At 40.9% G+C, this 27,738-nt stretch overlaps 1 protein-coding gene across 1 annotated transcript; it reads right to left on the reverse strand.

The window, feature by feature from the left end:
* Positions 1 to 408: 408 nt before the first annotated feature.
* Positions 409 to 25,799, reverse strand: tmem196 (transmembrane protein 196). The gene is made up of 4 exons (XM_033046035.1): positions 25,454 to 25,799; positions 21,015 to 21,071; positions 19,289 to 19,543; positions 409 to 993 (listed from the first exon to the last, which is right to left on the reverse strand). The coding sequence occupies exons 1-4, from the start codon at positions 25,613 to 25,615 to the stop codon at positions 931 to 933; spliced, it is 537 nt and encodes a 178-aa protein (XP_032901926.1). The 5' UTR covers positions 25,616 to 25,799; the 3' UTR covers positions 409 to 930.
* Between the last annotated feature and the right edge of the window lie 1,939 nt (positions 25,800 to 27,738).

Consider the following 27,738-nt stretch of genomic DNA (forward strand, 5'->3'; position numbering starts at 1 on the left):
GGGACAGAGAGTGAAGGTGTTGAAGGGTAACATCGCTATACCAATGGCTTACACAATGTCTGATTATCAGATGGCATTCCTGTGTCTAATTGGTTGCATTACTTATCAATATATATTTCAGACAATTCATTGCCACTGTGCTCTTAAATTCCATGAGGGCCATAATTAGAGGCAGCATTGCCATACACAACTCTTGTTTGAATGATTATATGAAAACAATAATGAACAATAATGAACGTCATTATCTTAATTCTCCAACAATTGATTATTTTTCCATCTTAACAGAAGGAACAATGAGATTAAGAAACCAAATTGTAGGTTTATTGAACAATCTTTATTTACCATATTATTTATCATGAAGACATTATTACATCCATAGAAAAATAATTTCATTATTTTTAAATATAGAATTAAACACCAAATAGCTAAATTGTACATCTCTTATTTGTTTTGTACATATCTTTAGTGCATTCAGCATAAATAAAGTAATATGGAGGTTGATTTTGTTTTTATATAATTTGCATTCCAAAAAACGCATTTCTGAAAATTAATGATTCTTCTATTCAAGTGCTCTCTTTTAAAGCTAAGGTAATTGATTCTTGCATGCTTCTTGGAAAGTCCCTTTAATAATGTATCTTAAATCTTTAGTCTTTGAATTTTCAATAAGTATTTTGTAATTGAGGCATGTCTAGCTGTTTGTGGATCTTCTAAATGTTCTCCTGAAAGCTCGGTGCTTAATGTCCCTGAATAGCCTCCTTATGCATGTAATGTCTTTCTATTGCAACAAGTAGTGGCGAATGTTCATCAGTTAGTTTTGGGCAAATCAGAACTCCACATTTCAGTATTAATACAGGATATGCAAAAAATATCACATTCCTCATGCAGAATTAAGTTGTTGTAAAGGTCTTTTACTGTGATGTATTATTTTGATCAAGTTGGTCTCCCATTCTGCACAATTTGTGGCATTCCGTTGCCTAGGTTATCTGGGATGTCCTGTACATGAAAACAAGAGAAAAATATTATTTTAATATTTCTGTGTGATTATCTTAATACACAGAGGAATTAGTGTATATGCAATGTTTGAAAAATGGGGGCTGACATTAGCTGTGGTGGGGCAAGTGAAGGGTATGTTAAGGAAGTGAAATAATGATCATCCTCTCCAAACAAGTGACAATTTTGTCACCCAAACCCCTCCCTTCCCCCACTTTCTAGGGCTCGATTCTTGACGGGTGCAATTCAACCCCACAGCCTGCACACCATCCCAAGCCCCCATCTGCAGTCTGGTCACAGTCTGACTGTCTGGCACTGCCACTATGACACCCATGGTGGCAGCCTTGTGCCACCCTATTGCACATTGGGTCAAAACGTATTCATCACATTAACACAATGAATGGAGCAGAATGAATATGGAAACTAAGAAATAAAACCACAAATTAATTTCAAAATCTACACAGTATAACAAAGGAATCAGAAGAGCTAATGTCATTATTAATATATTCATTTTCAGAATTGTTGCTGGAAGACTGGCATTTGCTGCTCATCAATAATTGCTTCTGAGAAGGTTGCAGTGGGCCACCTTCTTGAATTGCTGCAGTCCTTCAGGTGAAAGTCCTGTTTGGGAGGAAAGGCCAGGGTTTGGAAGCAGTGACAATGAAGGACCAGTGGTTTATTTCCTGGTCATGATGGTGGGGACCCTGCAAGTGGTGATGTTCCCATGCATTGCCTGGCCTTGTCCTTCTTGACAGCAGTGAGATGCAACCAGAGTAGCCTGGGCAGGTGATGCACTGCATAATGTAGATGGTGTACACTGTATATAACATATGCTGGTGATACAAAATGTATGTTTAGGGTGCTGCATGGGATGTTTTCTAGTGGCTGGTGTTGAACTTGGAAGCTGTTCAATTGCCTAGACAAGTGTAGCGTGTTCTACCATGCTCCAGATTTAAGTCTCCTAGATGAAAGAAAGGCTTCAGGATGAAAGAGGGAGATTTACCACAGGAATCCAGTCTCTGACCTGCTGATGGCCATTTTATTATGTGGCTGGTTCATTTGAGCTTCAGACCACTGATGGCTCCCAGGTTGTTGAATTTGGAGAAGCAGCAATGATAATGCCATTCCATGTTTGGATCACGGCTATAATGAGACATGGTGCTGTGTGATCCTGACAAGACTCAAACTGTACATCAGTGAGTCATTTATTGATGGCGCCATCAAAGACTTTCCATCACGATGATGACTGAGGGTGGAATGTTCATTAATCATAATGTCATAGAGGATTTGTATTGTCTTTTATGAACAGGATGTATCTGAGTACTGGAAGAGCTTAGCTGTAGGTACATTCAGTTCTGGATCACAGGTCTTCAATAATAGTCAAGATGTCCATTATCTGCATCCTGTGCCCTCAGCTGTTTCTTGATATTATCTTGAGATAACTGAATAGGCTGGAAATAGTTTATATACTGTTGAGGAGCCCAGCTTGAGGCCAAGATGAACAGAGAAAATGGAAACAGGTCTGCCATTCAGTGCCTTATAGCAGTTTCACCATTCAATAAGAATCATGCCTGATCTTTTACCTTATTTTTACTTTACTGCACTAACACCAATATGCCATGATTCCCTTCGCACCTTGAAATCCATCAATGTCATATCCAAAGATTCACTACACAGTGGGTGATGAAATGTCTTCACAGTTCTGCTCTGAATGGATGACCCCTTCCTACTAGTATTTGATTCCTGGTTCCAGACTCTCCACTATTTGCCATTTCCAGATGAACATGACAGTAAATGTTTACTTCTCTTTCTTCTTTATCTTCTTAAGCCTGCCCCTCTAGGGAGAATGGGGTGGTGTGGGGGGTGGGGTTGCGTGGGGGCGTGGGTTGGTGTGGGAGTGTTGGGAAGTGGGGTGGTGTGGTGTGGTGGGGTGGGATGGTGTAGGAGGGTTGGGGGAGGAACGGGGGAGGGGTAAAGGGGGTTGTGTGGGGAGGAGGGGTAGGAGGAAAAGGTGGGTGGGGTGAGAGGGGAAGGGGGGGTGGGTGGGGAGGGGGGGTGTGTGGGGGAAGGACACCACTCAGCGGGCGCTGGCTGTGGCACCACACAGCACCTCCTGGCTTCACTCAGCGGCTTTTCCCGACTCCACACAGCGGCTTCCCCCGACTCCACACGGTTTGTGGACTTAGCCCCACCTCCGGGTATTTATACTCCTTGCCCAGAAGGGGCGTTACCTTCATGGTGACCAACAGGCGAGAAGACCATCTGTACATCTCATGATTTTTTAAACCTTCATAACTTTTGTAATATTCTACCCATCCGAATAAAACTTGGGGGTTGGGGCGAGGGGGAGGGGGGAGGTGTTGGGCTGTGGGGGAGGGGGGTTGTGGGGGAGAGGGAACCTTCAAAACCGTCATAACTTTTGTACTATTTCACCGATCGGAACAAAGCTTATTTGACTTGCAGCAGAGGTGAATGGCGAGTAGGGTGGCGAAAAATCGTAGCACTATGGGGGATTTAATTACAACGCAGACAGGAAGTGGTCGGATAGATAGATAGATAGATAGATAGATAGATAGATAGATAGATAGATAGATAGATAGATAGATAGATAGATAGATAGATAGATAGATAGATAGATAGATAGATAGATAGATAGATGGATAGACGGATAGACGGATAGACGGATAGACGGATAGACGGATAGACGGATAGACAGATAGACAGATAGATAGATAGATAGATAGACAGACAGACAGACAGACAGACAGACAGATAGATAGATAGATAGATAGATAGATAGATAGATAGATAGATAGATAGATAGATAGATAGATAGATAGATAGATAGATTAGATAGATAGATATGATTAATAATACTAGATGCCTTTTAACATTATTAAAAGTAATTAAATCCCACAACAGGATTTGAATTCGCACATATGGATTGTTATTCTAGGCCAATGTCAATTTAACAAATACATCACTCCAATATGTAGTGCAGTATTATGGTGGAATAGCTAAAAGAGAAGAATAACAAGATTTTTCTCAAATTCACCAGGGATAGAGGGCCGTTCAGGTCTGCAGACTATAAACTATGTTATTGGGTGGTAAAGAGGGAGAGAGTGGGTGTGCCTCTGAAATATGCAAAAGGGTTAACAGTATCGATTAGGTGAAGCCAGAATATTACATAAAACATAGAACACACAACACAGGCCGTGCATGGTGCCAAGGTAGAATCTTATTTGCCTGCACACATTCCATGAGCATAAATGTGAGGTTATCCAATTTGATGACAAGAACAGGAAGGCAGATTATTATCTGAATGGTGTCAGGTTACGAAAAGGGGAAGTACAACGAGACGTGGGTGTCCTTGTGCATCAGTCACTGAAAGTAAGCATGCAGGTACAGCAGGTAATGAAGAAAGCTAATGGCATGTTGGCCTTCATTTGAGGAAGGACATCCTTGCTATTGAGGGAGTACAGCAGAGGTTGATGAGTTTAATTCCCGGGATGGCGGGAATGTCATATGATGAAAGAATGGAGCGACTGGGCTTGTATTCACTGGAATTTAGAAGGATGAGAGGATATCTTATAGAAACATAAAATTATTAAGGGATTGGACATGCTGGCTAGATGCAGGAACATGTTCCTGATGTTGGGGGAGTCCAGAACCGGGGGTCACAGTTTAAGAATAAGGGGTAGGTCATTTAGAACTGAGATGAGGAAAAACCTTTTCACCCAGAGTGTTGTGAATCTGTGGAATCCTCTGCCTCAGAAGGCAATGGAGGCCAATTCATTGGATGCATCCAAAAGAGAGTTAGACAGAGCTCTTAGGGCTAGCAGAATCAAGGGATATGGGGAGAAGGCAGGAACTGATTGTGGACGATCAGCCATGATTGCATTGAACAGCAGTGCTGGCTTGAAGGGACGAATGTCCAACTCCTGCACCTATTGTCTATGTATCTATGTATATCCTTCCATTTCCTGTATATCCCTCCATTTCCTGTATATCCATGTGCCTATTTAAAAGCTTCTTAAACACCACTATCATATCTGCCTTCATCACCACCATGGTAGCATGTTCCAGGCCACCCACTACTCTGTGAGTAAAAAAAAAGACTTGCACATCTCCTTTAAACTTTGTCCTTCTCACCTTTAAAGCAATGTCCTCCAGTATGTGGTATTTCCATCCTGGTAAAAAAGTTCCAACTGTTTACCATAAGTATACCTCTCATAATTTTATATACTTCTAACAGGTCTCCCCTCAACTTACGAAATTCCAGAAAAAGCAATCCATGTCTGTTCAACCTCTCCTTGTTACTTCTAACACAGATAGAAAAGAAGGACCAAACAATGTAATTCTAAAGGGCCTGTCCCACGATGCGGGTAAAACGTAACGATTTTTTTCATCATGAGTATTTTTTTACTCGTGAAGTTTTTTCAACAATGTGAAAAATGTCCACGAGTAAAAAAATACTCGTGATGAAATAATTTGTTACTTTTTACTCGTAGGAGCTCGTAGCTCGTGAACATGCTTGTGGAAGGTCGTAGGAGTTTGTAGAATACCACGAGTTTGATTTTTTTTTAACTCGGGAGAGCTCTTGGGTGAACTCGCATTGTGGGACAGGCCCTTAACTATAAATCGACAAAAATACAATTTAAACAGCTATGAAGTAAGAAATCTTATTTAAAATGTTCAACATTTTGGAACAAGTTAATGGGTAGTGTAGTGGAGACATTACAAAAATCAAAATACATCTAAATAGTTGCTGATTTAATAGATTGGGTACTAAAGGGATGAGAAGAAAAAGAATTGGTGACATATAAGTTCAACTATAAGGACGTAAATACACTAGTTTTTGTTCACATATTTAGCTTTAGAAGTATCTCTTGGTCAAGCATGTTGGATATTTTTGACATCCAACATGCTTGACCAAATGAAGGGTCTCGACCCGAAATTACACCCATTCCTTCTCTCCAAAGATACTGCCTGTCCCGCTGAGTTACTCCAGCTTTTTGTGTCTAAATTCCAATGTGATGTACTCAGTGTCACGACAGTTATTTTTACACAAGAACATTTGGGATAATGATCCCAGTAGTGAATTATAATACTTTGTTTATATCAACATTTTTATTAAGTTTCATTTATGTAATTTTGGTATTAATATAAAATGTAATATAATATATTTTAAATGGTGGAAAAAGCCCCATGAAACATAAGAACCAGTGTGGGTTCCTGAAAATAAAATCTCAATCCATTTATTGCCACACCCCCCAGCCTTTGCAATATTTCCTGAAGCTAAGCAGTGAAAAAAAAATGCAGAGGCTGTTAATCTGAAATAAATTTAAGGAGAAAACATGTCAGAGTTAATGTTTCAGATTTAAAACTACATTGCTCTCTCTACAGATTTGTTGAATGATTCCAGTACTCTCCGATTTTATTGGAGTTGACAAAACCTGTCTGCTGATCTCAACTATTTTTCTATAGATTTTGGCGACACTATTCTAAGAAAATGAGGTGCCAAGAGCAGAGATCAGCAGTTTATATAAACATGACTCTCTGTTTTGGAAAGGTGCACTATGAAAGCTGTAATCTCTTCATTTTCTCCAATAAAAATAAAGGCATATTGAAGACCTCTGAAGAAAATTTCAGATCATTATAATTCTTTATTTTAATTAGATAGGAAAGCATATGAGATATGATCAATTCTGGAACAAAAATATAAACAAATGTAGATTTTCGTCTGTGGAGTTTTGCACAATTTACTAAATTCTTCAAATGCTCTGTTAATGAAATTATGTGTACCAAGTGCTTCTTTATGGATGTTTATCTAAACATTGGGATCAAGGAAAGAGCATTCACGTCACGGTCCTGTTTCCACCAATCTTTCCACCTCTATGCACAAGAAGCAGAAGTGCAAGACGCCATTGTATACAGATTCCGGGAAATTCTATATCTTGTGATGTGGACGCGATTTAAAGAACTAACCATTAATCGCATGGTATACAAATGATTAGATCATTGAAATTTTACCATGGCCTTGATCAGAATTTACAATCAACAATCTTATGAAGGCATAATGGCATGGAAAATGAAAGATAGGAGATGAGCAAAAATAGAAGTTAGATATAGAGATTGTGCATCATAAAAGGTGGTTTACAAAAGGGCTAATTTGTAAGAAGGTTAAAATTAATACATGGATATTTGAGGCATACAGAAAAAGGATAGATCGAAGAAATTGAGGATCAACCTGAACAAAATTATACATAATATATGAAACTAAATGGATGTAGATTAATAAATGTTAATGACACAAAATTTGATTGCATTAATAGCAAGTTGTTTGCCCATTGGCAAATGTGGAAAATGAACATAATTGTCTACATTTTATAGCCAATAGCAAATGGACAGCCAGCTGATTGAGAGTCATAGAGTCAGTCATACAGCATGGAATCAACAGACCACTCAGCTCAACCTGTCCATGCCGATCAAAATGCCCTATTGAAGCTCATTTCATTTGCCTACATTTTGCTCTCAAACAGTGTACCTTTCCAAGTGTCTTTTAAATTCTGTTATAGTACCGGCCTCAGATATCTCCTCTGGCACCTCATTCCATATACCCACTGCCATCTGAGTGAAGAAGTTGCCCCTCAAGTTCCTATTCCTATTATTATTTTTTACTGCCCATTGCAGAGCAACTCGTATTGTAGATACTAACCTGAACTAGATTATAAAGATATTCAAACTTTTTTTAAATTCCAAACCAAATAAGAAGAATCTCAGAGTGGAGCCTTCACTTTCTGATTTCAATTTAAGGAACAGAAATTACCTCAGAGTTAACTTAACTTTAATAAATTATTTTCAGACTCAAATTATGAATATGAATTTGTTTGCTCTGTACCAGAATGTGCTTAGTAATACCATATTTACACAATACCATAGTAACACAATAATTTTCTGAAGGAATTATCAACTCCAATGCATGGAAGCAAGCTTCTCTACCTCGAGAGAACCTCTTGGATGATGTTGAATGCATTGAAGATGGTGAATATATTGAAGATGGTGTCTTGATCCTGATGTGTAGTGCTTCTTCCTGTGGGAATTAACCATCATTTTGTCTATCTTCAATGTATATGTTCTTGAACCAGGTAGGATCCGAGGTGACTTGTTTCTAGTTCTGAGAGGTCTGAGGTGACAACCAAGTAACGTGTGGGAGCTGTAGACTTTCATAATTGAGACAGGAAGTGCCCGACAGTGGCTGAATGGGTAACTTAAGAGATGGTGCACTTCTCATGCAGGGATTCTGTGCAATCTCATGCATTGTCACCATTTTTTAAAATATAAGGTCATAAGTGATATGAGTAGAATTAGACGATTCAGCCCATCGAGTCTACTCCGCCATTCAATCATGGCTGATTTATCTCTTCCTCCTAACCTCATTCTCCTGCCTTCTCCCCATAACCTCGGACACCTGTACTAATCAAGAATCTATCTATCTCTGCATTAAAAATATCCACTGACTTGGCCTCCACAGCCTTTTGTGGCAAAGAATTTCAGATTCACCATCCTCTCACTAAAGGCATTTTTCCTCATCTCCTTCCTAAAGGAACGTCTTTTAATTCTGAGACTATGATCTCTAGTCCTAGACTTTCCTACTGGTGGAACATCCTCTCCACATCCACTCTCTCCAAGCCTTTCACTATTCTATATGCTTCAATGAGGTCCCTCTTCATTCTTCGAAACACCAGCGAGTATAGGCCCAATGCCGACAAATGCTCGTTATAGGTTAACCTACTCATTCCTGGCATCATTATTGTAAACCTCCTCTGGACCTTCTCCAGAGCCAACACATCCTTCCTCAGATATGGTGCCTTATTACCAGCACCTTATAGAGCCTCAGCATTACATCCCTGTTTTTGTATACAAGCCCTCTTCAAATAAACGCTAGCATTTACTTTGCTTTCTTTCGTGTTCCATGTAAACCTTCTCCTCTTAGAGTGGTCATGGTCCAGGTATTCCCAAGAGTCAGTGGGATGTTGGGTGTTGCATGTTTCCAAGGAAGTGAGTTTGTGAGATGGGGCACTCTTTCTGCTGCTTATGCAGACCTTGATGTGCTCTTGATGGGTAGACTTGAGTTTGTCAACGCCATTCAAAATGCTCCTTCTTCACTTTGAGACATGGATTCCCAAGAGTCAGGGAGGATGTTGCATTGATTCAGGGAGGTTTGGAGCATATCCTTGATAATTTTCCTCTGTCCACCTTATAATCGCTTCTCGAGTGAGAGCTTGGGATAGAGTGTCGGTTTCAGCAGCAAAAAATAAACAGTTTGAGAAACTCAGCAGGTCAGGCAGGGTCTGTGGAGGGAAATGAACAGATGATGTTTTGGGTTGGAACCCTTTGTTCAAAATTGGTGTTGACCGTGCGGACAACATAGCTTGTGCAATGTAGCTGACCGAGTGTGCTGGTCAACATATGTTCTATATGCTTGAAAGCTGCACTTCAAACAATTGTTAACTCGTTCATTCAGTCAACAAGAAATCTAGTATAGGAAGAACTGCAAAAGCTAGTTTAAACCGAAAATCGACATAAAATGCTGGAGTAACTCAGCGGGACAAGCAGCATCTCTGGAGAAAAGGAATGGGTGATGTTTTGGGTCGAGACATCGAGCCTGTCAGCAGCACGTCAGTTTTTTTTTTCAACTTTTTTAGTATGTTTTAAAGTATGTTTTTGATGTTTCTCGGTGTGTTTTGTGTGGGGGGTGGTGTGGGGGGGTAAGGGGGAAACCGTTTTGGCCGCTTCCTCCATGGAGAGGCGACTTTTTCCAGGTCGCCTCCCCCGTGGCCTAACAGCAAGGATCAGCGCGGCCTTTCCCGGAGACGCGCCCGGGGCTTCAGCGGCGGGCGCAGCGTGGACTCTCGGCGTGGAGCGGGAGAGCCCTCGCTGGGGTTCGCTGGAGGGAAGCGCTCTGTTTTGCTGGCCCGGGGCAGCCGGCAGCCTGAAGCCGCGGTCTGCACAGCTCCAGCTGGCGCGGCGTCCGCAGCCCGGGATCCCTCGTGGGGGACCCGGGGGAAGAAGAAGCCATCACTGCTGGCCCACGGCCAACTTCTACCGCGGGTCCGGCATGGACTTACCATCACCCCTGGAGGGGAGCTTCGACCACCGGCCCTGCGGTCTGCGGTGCTTCTGGCTGCGGCGCGGCGGGAACCTTAAATCTTCGACCGCCGGCCTGCGGCCTACACCAGCCTGAAGCCGTGATCTCCGGTGGGGAAGAGCCGATCCTGGACTTACCTTGCCTTTGACTTTGTCCCTTACCATCTGGACGCCCGCAGCAACGGCTGCGAAGGGTGGAGGTCCCGACCACGGGGGAAAATGGAGGAGGTCTGGCCAAGTTCTGTGCCTTCCACCACAGTGATGAATGCTGTGGTGGATGTTTGTGTTACATTTTTATTGTGGTTGTGTGTTCTTTATTATTGTACTGCTGCTGACAACCCAAAATTCCACCGACCCTGGTTGTGTGGCAATAAATTCTATCAATCAATCAATCAATCAATTCAGACTGCAGAAGTTGACCCCAACCGTCACCCATTCCTTCTCTCCAAAAATGCTGCCTGTCACGATGAGTTACTTCAGCATTTTGTGTCTATCAACAAGGTATCTAGACCCCATTCCTCAGTAAGCTACCCCATATAATCCTGGCATGAGGTTGAAAAGGCCTTTCATTTACTGAGAAACAACAAATCCCCTTGAAGAATTGAAAGTCCACCTTAAGTAAATTGTGACACAAATCCAGAATATTCCTGCTGAATGCCCGAAGAAGGTTATTTGCAAGAAGTTTCTTCAATTGTGCCCTGTGTCAAAATGCACACTCTATAAAGATGTGCAAATGCCACACTCATAACAAGCCCTGGACAACTTAGGAACAACAAAATACATTTTGCTCCATTACTCAGCAACTTTAGTACAACCAGCCAGAAACCATTGACAATTAATTTTGGGGCAATCACTTCATTCATTTGAGTGAGTATTCACCTTTCTGGAAAACATACTAAAATATATATGTATGTCCTGGTTAAAGTAAAGAAACTTCATGTGAATATACATTACAATGAGAAACACACTGAAAATGCAATTTCAAGAAATAGAACATTACATTTTCAATTTCCAATATTAATAATAATCAACAAAATATAAAATACTTAATTTTAGAGGGAAGGCAATTTGGCAAAACTAGTCAATGTGCATTGGCAAGTTGTCCATGCTGTTTGCATGTACTCAGCCAAATGAATGTTTAGTGTCCTCTGAAATGTTATGTTCCTTTTGGGTCTAAATTCAACAAATTCCTTATACTCCTTATTTATGTAAATTGGATGCTAAAAAACGAATGAGATCATCCATCTTATTAAAATAATTATCCCAACAAGAATTTTTGAATGTTTATTTTGATTGAGCATTAAGGAGAGTGAATATGAAGAAATAAATTTGGAAAATAATTATTTCGAAGCAACTGCCTTGAACAAAGAATACAAAAACATCCCCCTATGCCTGTATTATAGAGTATGGACACTCAAAAAATGGTTTTAGCTGGATTTAAATCTAAACCTCTGAATCGTCACTTTACACAAGCATACTGTTGTGATGTTTACTTCTTGTGAGAAATGTTCACTACTTCAACCACGCAGGCATATGCTTATAAGAGAAACAAATTAATAGCCCTATACAGAAAACGTACTTATTGATGAGTGAAGCCACTGATGAAATTAGACAATTGCTCTTAGAACGTCAATACTGTGGAGTCAAGAAGAAATAAAAGTGTCAAAATCATAGAAAATTTAAGCTATGGGCAGGCCATTCGGCCCATTATTTGTGATTCAGTCGAAAAATATCAATCAAGCCTAATCCCAGCGACCAGCATGAGGTCATTCGCCCTCCAGATCATTGCACTTAGAACGTGCATCAAATATGTTCTGAAATACAATGAGGTTTTCCGTTGCTACTAGCATTCTATGCAAATAAATGTCACAGTGGTGGAGTAACTCAGCAGGTCAGGCGGCATCATTGGTGAACTTGGATATGTGAATTTTGGGTCGGGACCCTTCTGCAGACTGACTGATGGGGGAGGGTGTGAAAGCCAGAAGAGAGGTGGGGGCGGGATAAAGCCTGGCAAGTGATAGGTGGATATGGGTGAGGGAGATTTTTAATGGGGAGATAGTTGGACAAAGGCCAGACATGAAAAGACAAAACAAATATGAGATAAGGATAGAAGAGGTATGAGTTGTGAAGCAAGTGGAAGGAATATAGGTGGAAGGGGATTGGGGAAGGAAGGAATTGAGTGTAATTCCAGGTGGTGCACAGGGCAAATAGAGAGAAAAAAGAGAAAGAAGGAGGGATGTACATACCTAAAATTGGAGAATTCAATGTTCATATCTTTAGGTTGTAACCTACCCAAGCGGAATATGAGGTACTGTTCCTCCAGTTTGCGTGTGGTTCCACTCTGGCAATGGAGGGTGTCAAGGACAGAAAGGTCCATGTAGGGATGGGAAGGGGCGTTTAAATGATTAGCAACTGGGAGGTCCAACAGGCCTTGGCAGTTCACGTAGTCTCGCTGATGCAAAGGTGGCCAAATTGCAGTAGATGAGGTACACATGAACTTCTGTCTCACCAGGAAGGACTGCTTTGGTTTCTGGATGGATGTGTGGAAGGTGTTATAGGAACAGATGTTATATCTCCTGCAATTGCAGGGGAAAGTAACTGAGGAGGGGGTGGTTGGGGTGGGAAGGGATGAGTGAACAAGGTGTCTGTGGAAGGCAGAAATGGGTGAAGATGAAAAGATGTCACTGGTGATGCATTCTTGTCGAAAGTGGCGTAAGTGTTGTAGAATGATGCGGTGGATCCGGACGTTAATGGGGTGAAAGGTAAGGACTAGAGGAATTCTATCTTTCCGTTTGGGGAAGGGGGAGCGAGAGCACAACTACAAGACACAGAGGAGACACGGTGACAGTGGGGAGGAAGCAACATTTACTAAAGAAAGAGGACATCTTGGCTGTCCTAGAATGGGCATTTAGGAATGGAAACTCATTCCTTCCCATTCAAACCGCCCCCGCTCCAGGACTTTCCCTTACGCACATAGGGAAAAGCTATCTCTATACTTGCTCCCTCATATCCATCCATGAACGGCCAGCAGTCCTTCCAGGTGAGACAGAGGTTCACGTGCACATCCTCTAACGTCATCTACTGCATTCTGTGTTTCTGATGTGGCCTCCTTTACATCAGTGAGACCAAGCATACACTATCTGACTGTTTCGCCAACACTTGCGCTCGGCCTGCCAAGGCCTGCTGGATCTCCCGGTTACAAACTACTTTGATTCTCCTTCCCAATTCCATACTGACTTTTCTGTCCTTGGCCACATACAAACTGGAGGAACAGCACCTTATGTTCCACTTGATTGCCTACATAATACCAGTTTGAACATTAAATTCTCCAATTTTAAGTAACCAAACCAGCCAACCTCCCCCCAACAGCCCCCACCCCCCCCCCCGCCCCACTTCTCACCCCCATTTTTCCCTCTCTCATCCCTGTTCCCCGCTTTCACGCACCAATGTCTCCTCTCCTCCTCCCTCTAACACTGCCACCTGCCACCTATGTTCTTTCCCCTGGTTTCACAATTCCACCTCTTCCATCATCTGATATAATTTGATATAATTTAATTGCCACACAACCAAGGTCGGTGGTATTTGGGTTGCCAGCAGCGGTACAATAATAAAGAACACAACCACAATAATCTCACACTTTTTGTCTTCATCTCTGACCTTTGTCCAAACATCTGCCTATCAAAGACCTCCCTTACCTATATCCACCTACTACTTGCCAGACTTTTCCGTCCCCACCTTTCCTTCAGCTTTCACATCCCACACCTAACCATGTTCTCCAGAGAGGCTGCTTGGCCTGCTGAGTTACTCCTGCACTTTGTGTCTTTTTGGTTAACCAGCATCTGCAGTTCATTGTGTCTGTTACCTCTTTATGCAGTGAATTCCAGATTCCCTGTACTTTCTGCATGTAAACATGGTTCCTCAATCGCTCTCTAATTTTATCAATTATTTTCAAACTATCTTCCTTGCTTTTTGGCCACTCAGCTGTTTTGCCCGCTTTATATACTTCAATTACAGAGCCCCTCAGCTTTCTTTGTTCCAAGGAAAACCAATGCCTATGCAATCTTCAGTTAGAATTTCAAATTCTGAGTCCAGACATCCCTACACATTTCCTCTGTACCAAACTCCACGACAATCACATTGTTTCCGTAATGTGATGACCACAACTATAAGTGGCATACTGTTTTTGCCATAACCTCTCTGCTCATATGTATCCGAGCTAATAATAGAAAGCATTCAGTTTATTATCTTGCCTCACCTCACACTTCTCTGAATTGAATTCCATTTGCCACTCCTCTGCTCAAGAGAATGCACCAGCTGTATCCTCCTGCATTTAAAGAATTCTCCTCACTGTCAACCACACAGACACTTTTTATATCATTTTCAAATTGCCTTAACATCTGTGCACGTCTACATCAAAAATATATACTCCAAAAAAACAAGGGACCAAGTAATGATCCCATTAATATCAGCGTTCTGGACAAAAGTACATTAATCAGCCTTTATAATCTGCTTCTGGCTATTGAGACAATTTTGCATTCAATTTGCCATTATCCCTTGTATCTTTGGAACATTTTTTTATTACAAATCTGCCATGTAGGCATCTTTCAAAATCCTCACTAAAATTGATGTCGTCTGACTCAAACTGCCACAAAAAATGCAGTCATGTCTTAACCCATTCTAATCTGTGATATTCTAAATGAAGGTATACTACTTGGAACTGGCCTGTAATGACGGTTTATACCTTCCTTTTAAGCATTGATACAATGTTAGCCATCCTCCAATGCTGTTGTCTGTTCCTATAGTCAGGGAGGATTGAAAAATAATGGTCTGAGTTTTTACAATGTTTTCCCTTCCTGCTCTTAACATCATGAATATATTTCATTCGGGCCTGCCATTTATCCACTTTCAAATATGCTATAGAGCTTCATACTTGATAGGTTTATCCTATCCAATATTTTTCTCTCTTCCTTAACTACAATGTTTTGTGAAGACAGATTCAAGTATCCATGAATGCTTTTGCCCTATCTCAATAATTGTCAGAAATTTCTATTAAACAAATCTGCAATTAATAATTACTGTCTGCTTCAAATATTTATCTCTGACAGAGAACATGTGATCTATTTTATTTTTCTTTGAGTAAATTATACTTTCTTTTCTGCACATAAGAAAGAAAATATAGTGAAGGTGAATAATTTCTGTTCAGTTTTACTGAATGGGCATCCTTTGTTTTACAGCTACATCTTTCTCTTTCAATTTACTTGTATGTATGCTGTTGCCAAATTTGAAACAGTACGACTCCTATTGACTACATAGCTGACTGACCTGCTCTGAGGGATACAATTCCTATCAGCATTAATCAACTTTGATAAGAATTCAGTGAAGGCTCATTCTATCTGAAACGTGATTTCTATTATCTCAGCAATTGTCAGAATTTTCTATTAAACAAATCTACAAATCAAGTTAAGAATTACTGTCTGCTACAAATATTTATTTCTGACAGAGAACCTGTAAAATATTTGACAATGCCAAACTGATACTCATAAAAATAAAAGCTGCTGTTTTGTTATTTCTAACACGGCATCAGCACAAGGCAACTGATTATTATACCTGATAATCAGCTTGTGTGTAGACCATAAGGCATCAATGATGTCTTGGAATCCATGCCTTGGTGTTTTCTCATAACAGTTTAAGCTGGCTAGAACAGTGTCTTGAAATCTGGATCCCAAAGGCTTCACATGAGCCAAGAAGCATTCGTGGGAGTTATTTCAAATGGGCCAAGGATCTTGTGCTCAACTTCAAATTGCTCTTCTTACAATTGCTACACCCCAAGAGCATTGATGTGGAAGATGGTCCCATTAATAATATGACAAAGAGTGCAAAACATCCAGGTATTAGGCTCTTACATTTTATACAAACATCGGTACACTTTCTGCAATGCAAATCCAATCAAATCAGGTGCACATTCACTTTGCCCTGCACCAGTCACTACTCATCAACGACAATTTCTGCTGCAGTTCATCATCATGGCTCACTGTTAGTGCACCATCAATGTTCCTCCTTAACGTTTCTGTCTACTTTCTGCGAAATATATACTGATGGATGATTCAAATATAGAAAGTAATACGAAAGGTGCTGGTGATTAAGTGTATGGACATGATGATATAACACATTGCAAATCACAAATATTTGAATATTATGGGACAAACCATAATTTCTATGCTGCCTCCAAGCTCCATAGATCCCATGCCTTTCAAGCTCTCCTGAATAGACGACTGTAGTTTCCTCATATAAGGTCAGGTTGTTATGGTCTGAAGTCCATCACCTATTGCAGTTACAGCCCGCCTATTATTTTCTGGGTTTGCCTTTAAACATAAAAATAATGAGGATTGATACATGGCAAATTATCCCATGTTCTGTAGTGTGTTCAGTTGTTTACATTCTCTCCTTAACAGCATGTATAAAATTGCATGTTACTTGCATAACTGTAATTTCTTGTAAGTACTTGCCGACAGGACATAAGTTGTGTAGCATCCGATGGTATCAGTGGTTAGACTTTCTTTACACTTAACAAAATTGCAAATTAAACCAATGTGCAAGTTGATACTTCAGTGCAAGGAAAGAAAAAGTCACCCAGGGCTCGAATGAACAGGACAAGCAACTATTCCTCTCCTTAAACTAGTCTGAGCAAAGGATTATGCAATTAACTGGAGATTGGGAAGAAAGAATGGGAAAGATGAATTCAATTCTAAATGAAGTGCACAAGAAAAAATAAAAAGGAAAGAAGACTGAATTGAGAGCAGAGAGAAGAAAAGAGGTGGTAAACAAACATTCAAAAGGCATTTTGAAATTTAATTTAATGGTCTATATATTCACATTATATATGATCTGACTAAAGCTCCAAACTTGCAATAACTATTCTATTATATTCCAGAAAGATTGAATAAGATACTGCATGCTGTTAAAAGGTAGATAGTTTAGAGTGGATGGGGGTTAACTTTCGATGGCATTTATTTTACACCAGCTACGCAAGTACAGAAACGTACAGACACTCAATGCATTTCAATGGTGAAACATTCAGCAAGAAATGGTTACTATGTGTTCACAGTGAGGTGGGTGACACAGAAAGCAGAATATTTGTATTTTACTACTGCTTCTTCTTTTCACCTGAAATTGGTGGAAGCCCCATTACTGACACAAATATTTTGACACAAAAATCTGTGCTAATATTGCTCCCTAACTGCAACTCATTATGTATTGATATTTTGCAGGTACAGATTTGACCTACTGGCAATTGAGACCAAGTTCACAATTTCTCATATTGATGCCTTTCCCCACCAAAAAGATCCCAATGTTTCACTGGAAGTTCAAGAAAGCTCAGATATCACAAATTTCCTTTGTTGAAAGTAAGCCCCATCTCTAATGCCAACATAAAATATCAACAGTTGTATTGGAGAACTGACATTTTAGCTGACTGGAATGTTCCACAGTATTTTTGTGTATTTATATTTATTATATTTAATTTATTTTGTCCCTGTTTCTATTAATAATTTCCTGAAGCTCATGTGCACTGTGGTGATTTTGTTGGTGATCAGTTAATCCGATCTAGTGCAATCCCACCCTTTTTACTTCTGAGACATTCTAACCAGACATAGAGATCACCACCAACAAAAATAGGACGTTTGTTTATAAATTAAGCAACAAGTTAATCTAAGACTAAAACGGACACACCATAACAATACTTAATGCAGAATTTCATGCTCAATAGGTAGCTCCAAATGTGTTGTACAGTATTGACTGTCTTGTCCTGACAAAAGCTTTTCATTGTACCTCGGTACACGTGACAATAAACTAAACTAACTACTCTGCGTCTGAAATTCAGTACTAATACACAACAGGATCCTTCAGTGTTTGCTCAAAATGTAGGTCTCAGTAAAAGGAATTTTATCTGCGGGCCTTCTTTAACCCACCTCTGGTATGATTGTGTGGACTGTATTGTGCACAGTATTTGCGGTGTTTAGATTAACAGGTGACTCTGCAGTTCCATAGAATGATAAAAATAAAGCCATGCCATGCAACTGTGGGATTAGGAATCCCACATGTGATTTCTCACATGGTGAATTACCAATTTCACCTGGAAAAGATACTGGCGGATGTCTGAAGTGTTTTCACAAGGGGAATCATTAAGGGATGAGGCCAATTTGTCCACTAAACTGCAAAGAGTAGAGGGGAAGACAATGTCATCAAGAGCAAAGGAATGGTTAGATGTGTTAAGAGGCTATGAAGTTTAAGAGGAAGATCTGGCATTTTAATGGTTTGAAATTCTGGTCCATGATGAGTTTAAATAAAAAATAGAAATGAATTAAAATAATTGAAATGTCACATGCTGGTAAATAAATCCACCTATTGGCTGCCTGTAAAGAAAAGCAAAAGATGCACAAAAAACTGAAGGAAAAAATCAGTTCAAATTCGAGGATAATGCCCTTCATATTCTTACAAATTATTTGATTTGGTTTTAGTATTATATGCTTATAACAAAAGAATGGGAAATAGGATAAGATGACTGACACAAGTGCAACTTGTCAAATGGCTCTTTGTAATCTTGTGATAATTTTTTTATAATACTACTGACATCTACAATCACAATATGCACAGCTGCATTTTATGAATTTCTTCCAGTAACATCTTACACACACTGTTGTTTGAATCAAAGATATACCACTGGGTGGCGCCGTCAGCGAATGCAGCCTCGCCAACGGTCTGTCTGTCTTTTTGTCTTTTTTGTTTTTTTTAGTGTGTTTTTAAAAGTTTGTGTTAATGTTCTCTGGTTTGTTTTATGTGGGGGGTGGGGGGTTAAATGTGTCTTGTTGCTTTTTATTGGAATGACTGTATGGCAAATCAAATTCCACGTATGTTGCAAAATATACTTGGCTAATAAAGTATGATTATGATTATCCCATTACTATGATAGTATAAAAATGGATTTGTCAAATAATTTAAAAATTCCATTAACATGATTGAACAGAAGGTTCCTCTCCATCATGCAATACAAAATCAAATATAGACATAATTTTCTTACTTTTCTTGCTGCAAAGTTAAAATCACACTTACAAAATGTATCTACATTCTCGGTTGCAAAAAGGTTACATACTTTTTCTGTCATTTCATGGGAGTGATGCAGCGAGTGGTCTCTTTCCAAGAACATCCTCTGTTGCTCGTTGCTGGCCAGACGACAAGTGAGCCAGGCAGACAGGGTGCATCCCGCAATGCCCAGGCATGCCATTGACATGGAAACGAGGTGAATGGGGTAAGTAAATTTTGTCCTTTTTGCTACTGCTCGCAGAAACTGAAAATTTAATATTCCTCCGATCAATCCACAGATACAACAGGCAGAAAATAATATCATCTGGCAGGAAACAGGAAGGGTTAAAATCAGGCACCACATCAGCAGAATGCAAATAAAATTAGAAGGCAAAATAAATATTCGACTAATTGATATGATACACAAATAATAGTTCATAAATGAGCAATAATAATCCTATTTTAATGAATTACACTTATTTATTCTTGCCAACGAATTTAAAACGGTCCACTGTTTACAGATAAATCTCTTAAAATACATCTTATTTGACATTTAGCAGATGGTTGGAATATTCACGGGGCAGAATTTTTATTCAAGGAATGCTAATGAAAATTAAATATCCACTGGTTATAATTGTAGTCCGTGTTTTGTTGCTAATGTTGTGGCACTTGCTGATGAACTTGAAGACATCAGCGCTCCTTTTTCCATGGAGGTGATGGTGTTGTCGCAGTAAAAGGGAAACTAGGGGTAAACGTATTTCAATCTAGGAAAGTGAATTTAGGTTAAAAAAAACATAAGGAACATTTGCCTTAATCAGATGGGGCATTGAGTATTAGAGGTGTGGTATCATGTTACAACTGTATAAGATACTGGTGCAGTTCTGGGTGCCACACAATAGGAAGCATGTGACTAAATGACAGAGGGCGCTAAAGATTTACAAGGGTGATGTAGAGAATGAGAGGCTTGAGTTATAAGGTGAGATATTGTTTTCCCTGGAGTAAAGGATGCTGAGGGGTGACTTTTTTAAATCATGAAGGCATAGAAAAGGTGGATGTCACAGTCTTTTTTCAAGGGTAGGGGAGTCTAAAATGAGTGGACATAGGTTTAGGATAAGAGGAGAAAGATTTAAAGGAGACCTAAGTGACATGCTTGTCATACAGCAAGTATATGGAAAAGGCTGCCAGAGAAAATGGCAGAGATAGGTACTGTACATTTACAATGATCAAAAGACATTTGGACAGATTCGTGGATATGAAAGGTTTTGAGGGATATGGGTTGATCAAAGGCAAATGGGAATAGTTCATGTGGGCATCATGGTCAGCATGGACAAATTGGGCCAAAGGCCCTATTCCCATGTTATTTAACCATATGACTGACTATTTAAAAATCACAGCAATATGCTTCAAATAGATATTCACACAAACTTTGAAAAAAAAAACAATTTTCAACGTGAGATGATTGCCTGAAGCAGTGCTCATGTTAGAGAGTGGATTAAGCTCAAATACCAATCATAGTGTGGGAGAGAAATTGTAATATCTTCTTTGCCTTCCATTTACTTCTTAGTGACACAAAAGGCAATGCCTGAATAAGACTTGTGTACCATTATATAATCTACGTTGTATTAAAGTTAGCAAAGATATTTCCCCACAGAATAATTCAATGCATGAAAAGCAGTGAAGAACAACAACACTTGAATTTACTTTGAAAGAAATACAATGGTAATGCTGAACTACTGCCATTGTGGTCTTAATTGGTATAGTACTGGGGCTGGATGTTTTAAAAATAAATCACTCACTATCCGACCAGATTTCTTCTTGGCGCAGACAATTCCACAAATTCCACACATTAAAAACTGTAAAGAAGAAAAAAACATCTTAGATAATAAAAAAATAATGCCAGAAAATAAGAGTTTTGTTTGTACTGTCACCAACAATAAAGCCGAGTCTTGTAATTATATTTTCTAGAATATTATTTTTCATTGAACTCTAAGAACATTTGAAATAGAAGCAGAGGTGGAACATCATACCGCCTTGCCTTTATGATCACAGCTGGATCTTTCAGTTCAACAACACTCTCCTGCAACCCCATATTCCTTGATTCCTTATATATCCAAGGGTGTTTTTAACCTCTCTCTTGAATGTATCGAGCAACAGAGCCGGTACAGAATTCCAAAGGCTCACTGCCCTCTTTTCATCACTGAATAGGTGATTTATTATGACCTCTTACTGTAACTGTTAGTTGTAGACCCCGATCCAGGGGAAACATCTGCTCCAGAAAAAATTCCAAGATTAAATGAGATCACCGCTCATTCCTCTATCCGTCTAGCCTGCTTAATCTCACTTTATAGGACTAACCCTCATCCCATCCTAAATCAATCCATGAACCTCTATAACTATTCCTTTAGAGTGTATATCTTTCCTCAGGTAGGGAAGCCTAATGTGTATGCAAAATTCCAGATACCAGCCAACCAAGGACATTTGTCTTTGCACCAATAAGCTATCCTTGATGCAATTGTGAAATTGTATCATGGGGATTAAATACTTATGGAAGAAGTCACAAGACACTTCATCCTTCTTTAACGCAAGTTTTGTTTCACTAATTTAAGGGCTGTCATACTAAAATAAATGTTACTGCTTCGCAATGAAATATACCTCTCACACAAAAGATAATTCACCCAATGTCTTCAATTATTGCAGTAAATTTCACATTGTGATATTTTCTCATAAACACAGTGAAAAATGTTTTTCTGATTAATGACATCTAGACAGTGGAGGCCCAGTTCAGCACGCTGTGATTGACATAACAATTGTAAGCCAAATGTGCTTTTAATGAATAACATATTTAACCAACCCATCACTGCTGCTTCTCAATGGTGAGGTGCTTATTATAGGGCACTGCTTCGTGTGGTATGGAGGTGACCGCTGAAATCTGGAAAGTGCTTTCACAATGAAGCACAAAGCTCTGAGAAGCTGTTTCATCTTGAACTTGACGAGAAATACAGGGTGTAAAAAATTTCCAGGGACTAATTTTCTTTGAGGTACATGATGAAAAACAAAACAATGGACATAATGGTTTGAACTGAAAATACTTAAAAACCCATTGGGTTCCAGTGGAAATTTTATGTGTATGAAGCATAGCTGTGTGTGATTCCAAACAAGTAGTCTGTGATTTTTATTGACAAGAAAACCATGAAGAATTTTATATGGCCGATGAGAAGCATTGGTGTCAAATTCCTCTGTAGAGCACCAAAAATGTTGCAGTTTATACTTGTGAGCATGCAGGCCCACCTGAAAAAGATTAACTTCTGTCCAGGCAAAGACACGCACATTGCAAGATATCAAGAAAGCTAAGTGTAAGACTGTTAACATGTTGAGAAATATTCCATTGTCTCAGGCACTGCTCTAGGAGAATTATGTTGATACCTGGCAAGCAGCACCTGAAACAAGTGATTCGGACAGAATGGAAGGAAACAATACACATGATTTTGTCTCAAGAATATTACATAGTTCCACATGAGAGATGAACAAGGGCATGCAATATGATCTGATCCTCAGAGGTTAAAGAATGATTGTTTTCAAGCCACTAGAGAATAATATGATAAAACATCTCCACTCCTTATAGTACACAAATTTAGAAATGGAGACCTATAAATCTTGAGAAAGGCACTAATTTAAGGAAGCACTTCATTCTGTCAAAACGTAGAGCTGGACAAACAAAGCTGGGTCAGATCCGTATCATTTGGAAGGGGAACTATATCATAATAATATCTGTTTTTGTTCTCCTAATTGTTGATAATCATTTCCAATTTTGAAAGACAACTTGTCAGATACGGTGTAGATCATGGACAATGGGGTACAAAGCAGATATCTTGATGAGTTCTTGAAAGGTTGAAAGTTTGTACTCTGGACAACATTATCTCACGTTCCAGGAAAATGAAAGCACAAAGAACCCATGGAACCGCTGAGCAAGGTGGTCATTCACAGCCAGACCCTCATTTGTCCTTAACTGATTTCAAAACAAGATTTCAAACTGAAACATCGCTTATCCATGTACTCTGGAGATGCTGCCTGACTCGCTTTGTTACTCCAGCACTTTGTGCCCCACACAAGATTCTAACACCAGCAGTTCCTTGTGTCGCCTGACGTGCTTCCTAGCCTTCCACAGTACTTCAACCAAAGAATGGCAAGCAATTATGTGGTGATCCACGCTTATTTCACAATTAGAACTCTATTGTCAGCAATATAAATTTTGATACAACCAAAAGTGCACTAATTTGTATCAACCCAAGCATCTCAAAAACTTTGTGCCAGAATAAAGCACACACTGTAAAGGATTTATCCCTGTGTTTGTTTCTTCTTGTTTTCATTCTTAAAGGTTTAATACTACACATGTGCAATAATTGTTGTTTTAAATTATTTCACCTCTTTAGGAATTGTCGTGACTAAACTTTAAGCTGCAAAAAGAGTTTGGGAAACAGTCTGCTTGGAAGAAAATCACAGTAGAAAATTCTGCCCAGCTTTTCATAAATAATATACTATGATCAATTGACAATCGACAATAGGTGCAGGAGTAGGCCATTCGGCCTTTGAGCCAGCACTGCCATTCAATGCGATCATGGCTGATCATCCACAATTAGTACCCCGTTCCTGCCTGCTCCCTATATCCCCTGACACCGCTATCCTTTAGTGCCCTATCTAGCTCTCTCTTGAAAGTATCCAGAGAATCGGCCTCCACCGCCATCTGAGAATCAACAGTTGACATTAACAAATACTTCCAGTATTTTTGAGAGGAATAAGGGAGATACTGAAATAGTCAACAATTGCATGTGGTGGCACAGTGTTCCTGAAAACCTTCTCAGCGGTTAATGATTTATCAACCAGATGCAAAAGATAAATATATACCAACAAAGAATTTTGATTTAAATCAACTGTTGTGTCTTGAAACCTCTTTCACCTAAAATAATCTAAAGGATGTTTAAGGAAGATGAATACCAAAGATTGTCCACTATTCAATCACCAAATAAGAACTAAAAACTTCAAAAATATGGGTTTGTGGCAATTCAGGGCTGATGATGAATTCATGTGAAAAAGTATTTGCCAAACGCATGAAACAAATGCATTCTATCTCTACGTGATAGAATAAAATACAAAGTGCTGGAGGAACTCAGGGGGTCAGGCAGCACCTGTGGAAGGGCTGGATAGGTGAGCCTTCTGCATTTCGTTGTCTCTGTACTGTTAACTGACAATGACAATTAAAATTGAATCTGAATCTGAATCTGAATGTGATAGAATAATGCGAACTTTGCGCACAACATAACACACAATAGAGAAGGTAATGACCATCAAGAGGTCAGCTGGAGTGCAGAAGTCGGAGTGCTTCAATGGGAGGGTTGGAGGAGATTGGATTGAGTTCTGTGGGGACAATCACACCCTCGGCGCTGCTGGTACCGCGGCCAAGGCGAGCAGCGCTCTCACTGTGGTGATCAAGCAGTGCCCGTCAATGTGGTTACAGGAATACGGTAGAAATGCTCGAACCTGCGCTTCTTCTTTCGTGTCCATCTTCCATGTTTCAAATGTTGACATCGCTGACATCGGCCGTCTCTGAAAAGGACGCAAGCTTCCGGCGACAATCACTGGTGTCTCTGCGAGTGTCACTTTCTCCAGATGTTTCAAACTTACAAAACACAGCGTCGCAAGCCGTCAATCGATGCAAAAAAAAAAAGTCAAAGGCTCCAATTTACCCGCACACAGCGGATTTCAAAGCAAGCATTCAGTCCGAGATATTCCCAGCACAGATTCCCATTCCCATGGTGCAGATCGTTAATTAAAATACAACGGAAAGGGTGATAACCAGGACTGGCTGAGGGTGTGTGCAGGTCCCAGCCACATTGTTCCTTTTAAAATGTCACTAACACCCGGCGCACGACCCCAAATTATCCACTTTTCCCCATGTGTATAATCGCTTTCACATTGTACAACGTAAAAGTAAAATAATCACATTTAACTAGTAGCTTTAACAATCTACATACCTTCCACAAACTCGGTCAGTGCTCTCTAACGTACCTGTCTTTTTTTTTGTTTTAAATGGGTAGTCGTTTAAACAGAGCAAAGCGTCGTCGCCCCTTCACCTGGCCAAACCCCACATCCAACCCGCACAAAATGCAAAAACAAAAATCCTTCACCGAGACCAAACACAATGCAAGAAATCCAGGAGGAGAAACAGTTTGCAACGTACACAAACACCGCTCCATACCGGTGAAGAGTCCCCGAGCTGGGGCTGGCGAGCCCGGCTCTTGGCGATGCTGACTGCCCCCAAAACCACGCTGGTGACCCCGAAGCCTACTTCCATAGCAGAAAGCACGAAGAGACTGGCGATGATCTGACCCCTGGTGCACATGGTGCTGCCACCAGCATTCTCTCCCGAAATACCAACCGACACGCCTGCCACACAATCGAATATACAAACAAAATAGATATAGATAGAAATATAGATAGAAAATGCTTTTTTAAATTATTTCTTTAGAAAGCTTCCATCGGTTTCAGGCAATCCTGGAAAGATAACACGTACAGCCACATCCAGTAATAACATCCTCACGTTGCCAGTTGCACGGAGACTTATTACAGTGGAGGCTGTCCAACGTGTCATTTAGCGTGTGTGGGCAAATCACCTTTCTCGATGGAGCAGCGCAGGGCGCTAGACTATCGCCGTGCAGCCGTCACGGCCGCTGAAAGAGCAACAGCACTCGGGTTCACGGCTGCCTTCCCTTCCCACAAACACATCCACCGTGGCCAGCTCACAGGCTGGCATTTCTGCACCCGACGTGGGTGATTGGTTGCTTTGACAAATGCAACTGTATGGGTTGCGAGACCAGAACTCCCACATAAACATTAGCAAGCACATTTACTTGTATCACCTCACATGACGCCCAATCTTTCTGGAATTCTGCTTCGCATCCTCCCCTTTCCTTCCCCAACCACACCAGTTGAACTTGCGACCCCAAAGTTCTCTCATCGCCAAATGCAGTTGTAATATTTATCGGTCGCTCAAAATACTTAAGGGGCTGTCCCACTTGGGCGACCTAATCCGCGAGTTCTGGCGAGTTTGCCCTCGACACATACTCGCAGCATGGTTGACACAAGGTCGTAGGAGGTCTTCGTAACTCTCCTTCATGCTCGAGAGTAGTCCCCGTGTACTCGAGGCCTCAGCTAGGTCGCGGCGTATTTTTCAACATGTTGAAAAATGCCCGCGAGTTAAAAAAGGTCGCCATGGAAAAAAACTTTTTTTACTCGTAGGTTTAGTCGTAGTAGGTCGGCATGTTAGTACAGGTGCACAACCTTTTATCCGAAGATCCAAATAACGAAAACCTCCGAATAGCGGACATTTTTTCGGTCCTTGAAGAAAGGTCCTTGAAAACGTTCACCGAGGGCGGCCCGCAGAGGTGACAGCGGAACGTCCTCCAACAAAGGGGAACTAAATCCCCATTCATAAAAGAGAAGGTGAGAGTATATTGGGTGAGTGTATATTGCGCGGGAGGGTAGGAATCATTGTAAATCATTGCTTAAATGTTAGTCAGTTAGTTTGGTGGGCTTTTGGGGGGAACTTTAATTCTTAGTCCCCTACCTGGTCGGAGAAGCGGGGAGCGGGCAATGCCTTACCGGGTCGCCGTGCAGTAAGCTCCGGACCGCTGTGCCGCGGCTCCCAACATCGTGGAGCTCGGGCTGTGGCCGGCTGCGCTGGATTTGGATTTGTAGCGCCGCGCAGCCAGGGGTAGAGTTCGCCGTGGTCGGAGCTACAACCGGCGCCGCCCGTGGCCGGACCACCGCAGCCCCAGCTCCACGATGTTGGGAGCCGCGGCCCACAGCGGTCCGGGCTGCGGTGGTCCAGCCCCGGGCGGCGCCGGTTGTAGCTCCGACCACGGCGAACTCTACCCCTGGCTGCGCGGCGCTACAAATCCAAATCCAGCGCAGCCGGCCACAGCCCCAGCTCTGTGATGTGGGAGCCGCGGCACAGTATTGCACGGCGACCCGGTAAGGCATTGCCCGCTCCCCGCCTCTCTGACCAGGTAGGGGACTAAGAATTAAAGTTCACCCCCACCACATAAAATCCCTCCAAACTAACTGACTAACATTTAAGCAATGATTTACAATGATTCCCCGGTCTCCGGGGAGGAGGCAGCCGCTCCAGACTTTCCAAGCCGCCAGCGCTACCTACCTAATCTACGCTAAAAATCTTCCATTCCGAAACCCGAAAATGTCCGATATCCGAAATGTGTCCGGTCCCAAGGCTTTCGGATAAAAGGTTGTGCACCTGTAGTAGGTAATCGAGGGTAGTCAAAGGTAGTAGAAGGTAGTCGAAGGTAGTCATAGATAGTCTTCATCATAGTCGAAGGGAGGTCGAAGGGAGGTCGAAGGAGATCGAAGGAGGTCATCTTCACTCTCCACTATTCGGTGTCCAATTTTCCCGAAGTTAGTCATAGCTAGTCGTAGCTAGTCGAAGCTAGTCTTCAACATAGTCGAAGG

This window comes from Amblyraja radiata, chromosome 2 (genome assembly GCF_010909765.2).
Source record: "Amblyraja radiata isolate CabotCenter1 chromosome 2, sAmbRad1.1.pri, whole genome shotgun sequence".
NCBI classification, from domain to species: domain Eukaryota; kingdom Metazoa; phylum Chordata; class Chondrichthyes; order Rajiformes; family Rajidae; genus Amblyraja; species Amblyraja radiata.

Coding starts and splice junctions, on each gene's coding strand:
- tmem196 (XM_033046035.1), bottom strand. CDS start 25,615: ATGTGCACCAGGGGTCAGATCATCGCCAGTCTCTTCGTGCTTTCTGCT. Junction 19,544..21,014: donor AGAAGAAATCTGGTCGGATA/GTGAGTGATTTA, acceptor GTTTCCTGCCAG/ATGATATTATTTTCTGCCTG. Junction 994..19,288: donor CCCATGAAATGACAGAAAAA/GTATGTAACCTT, acceptor TTTCATGTACAG/GACATCCCAGATAACCTAGG.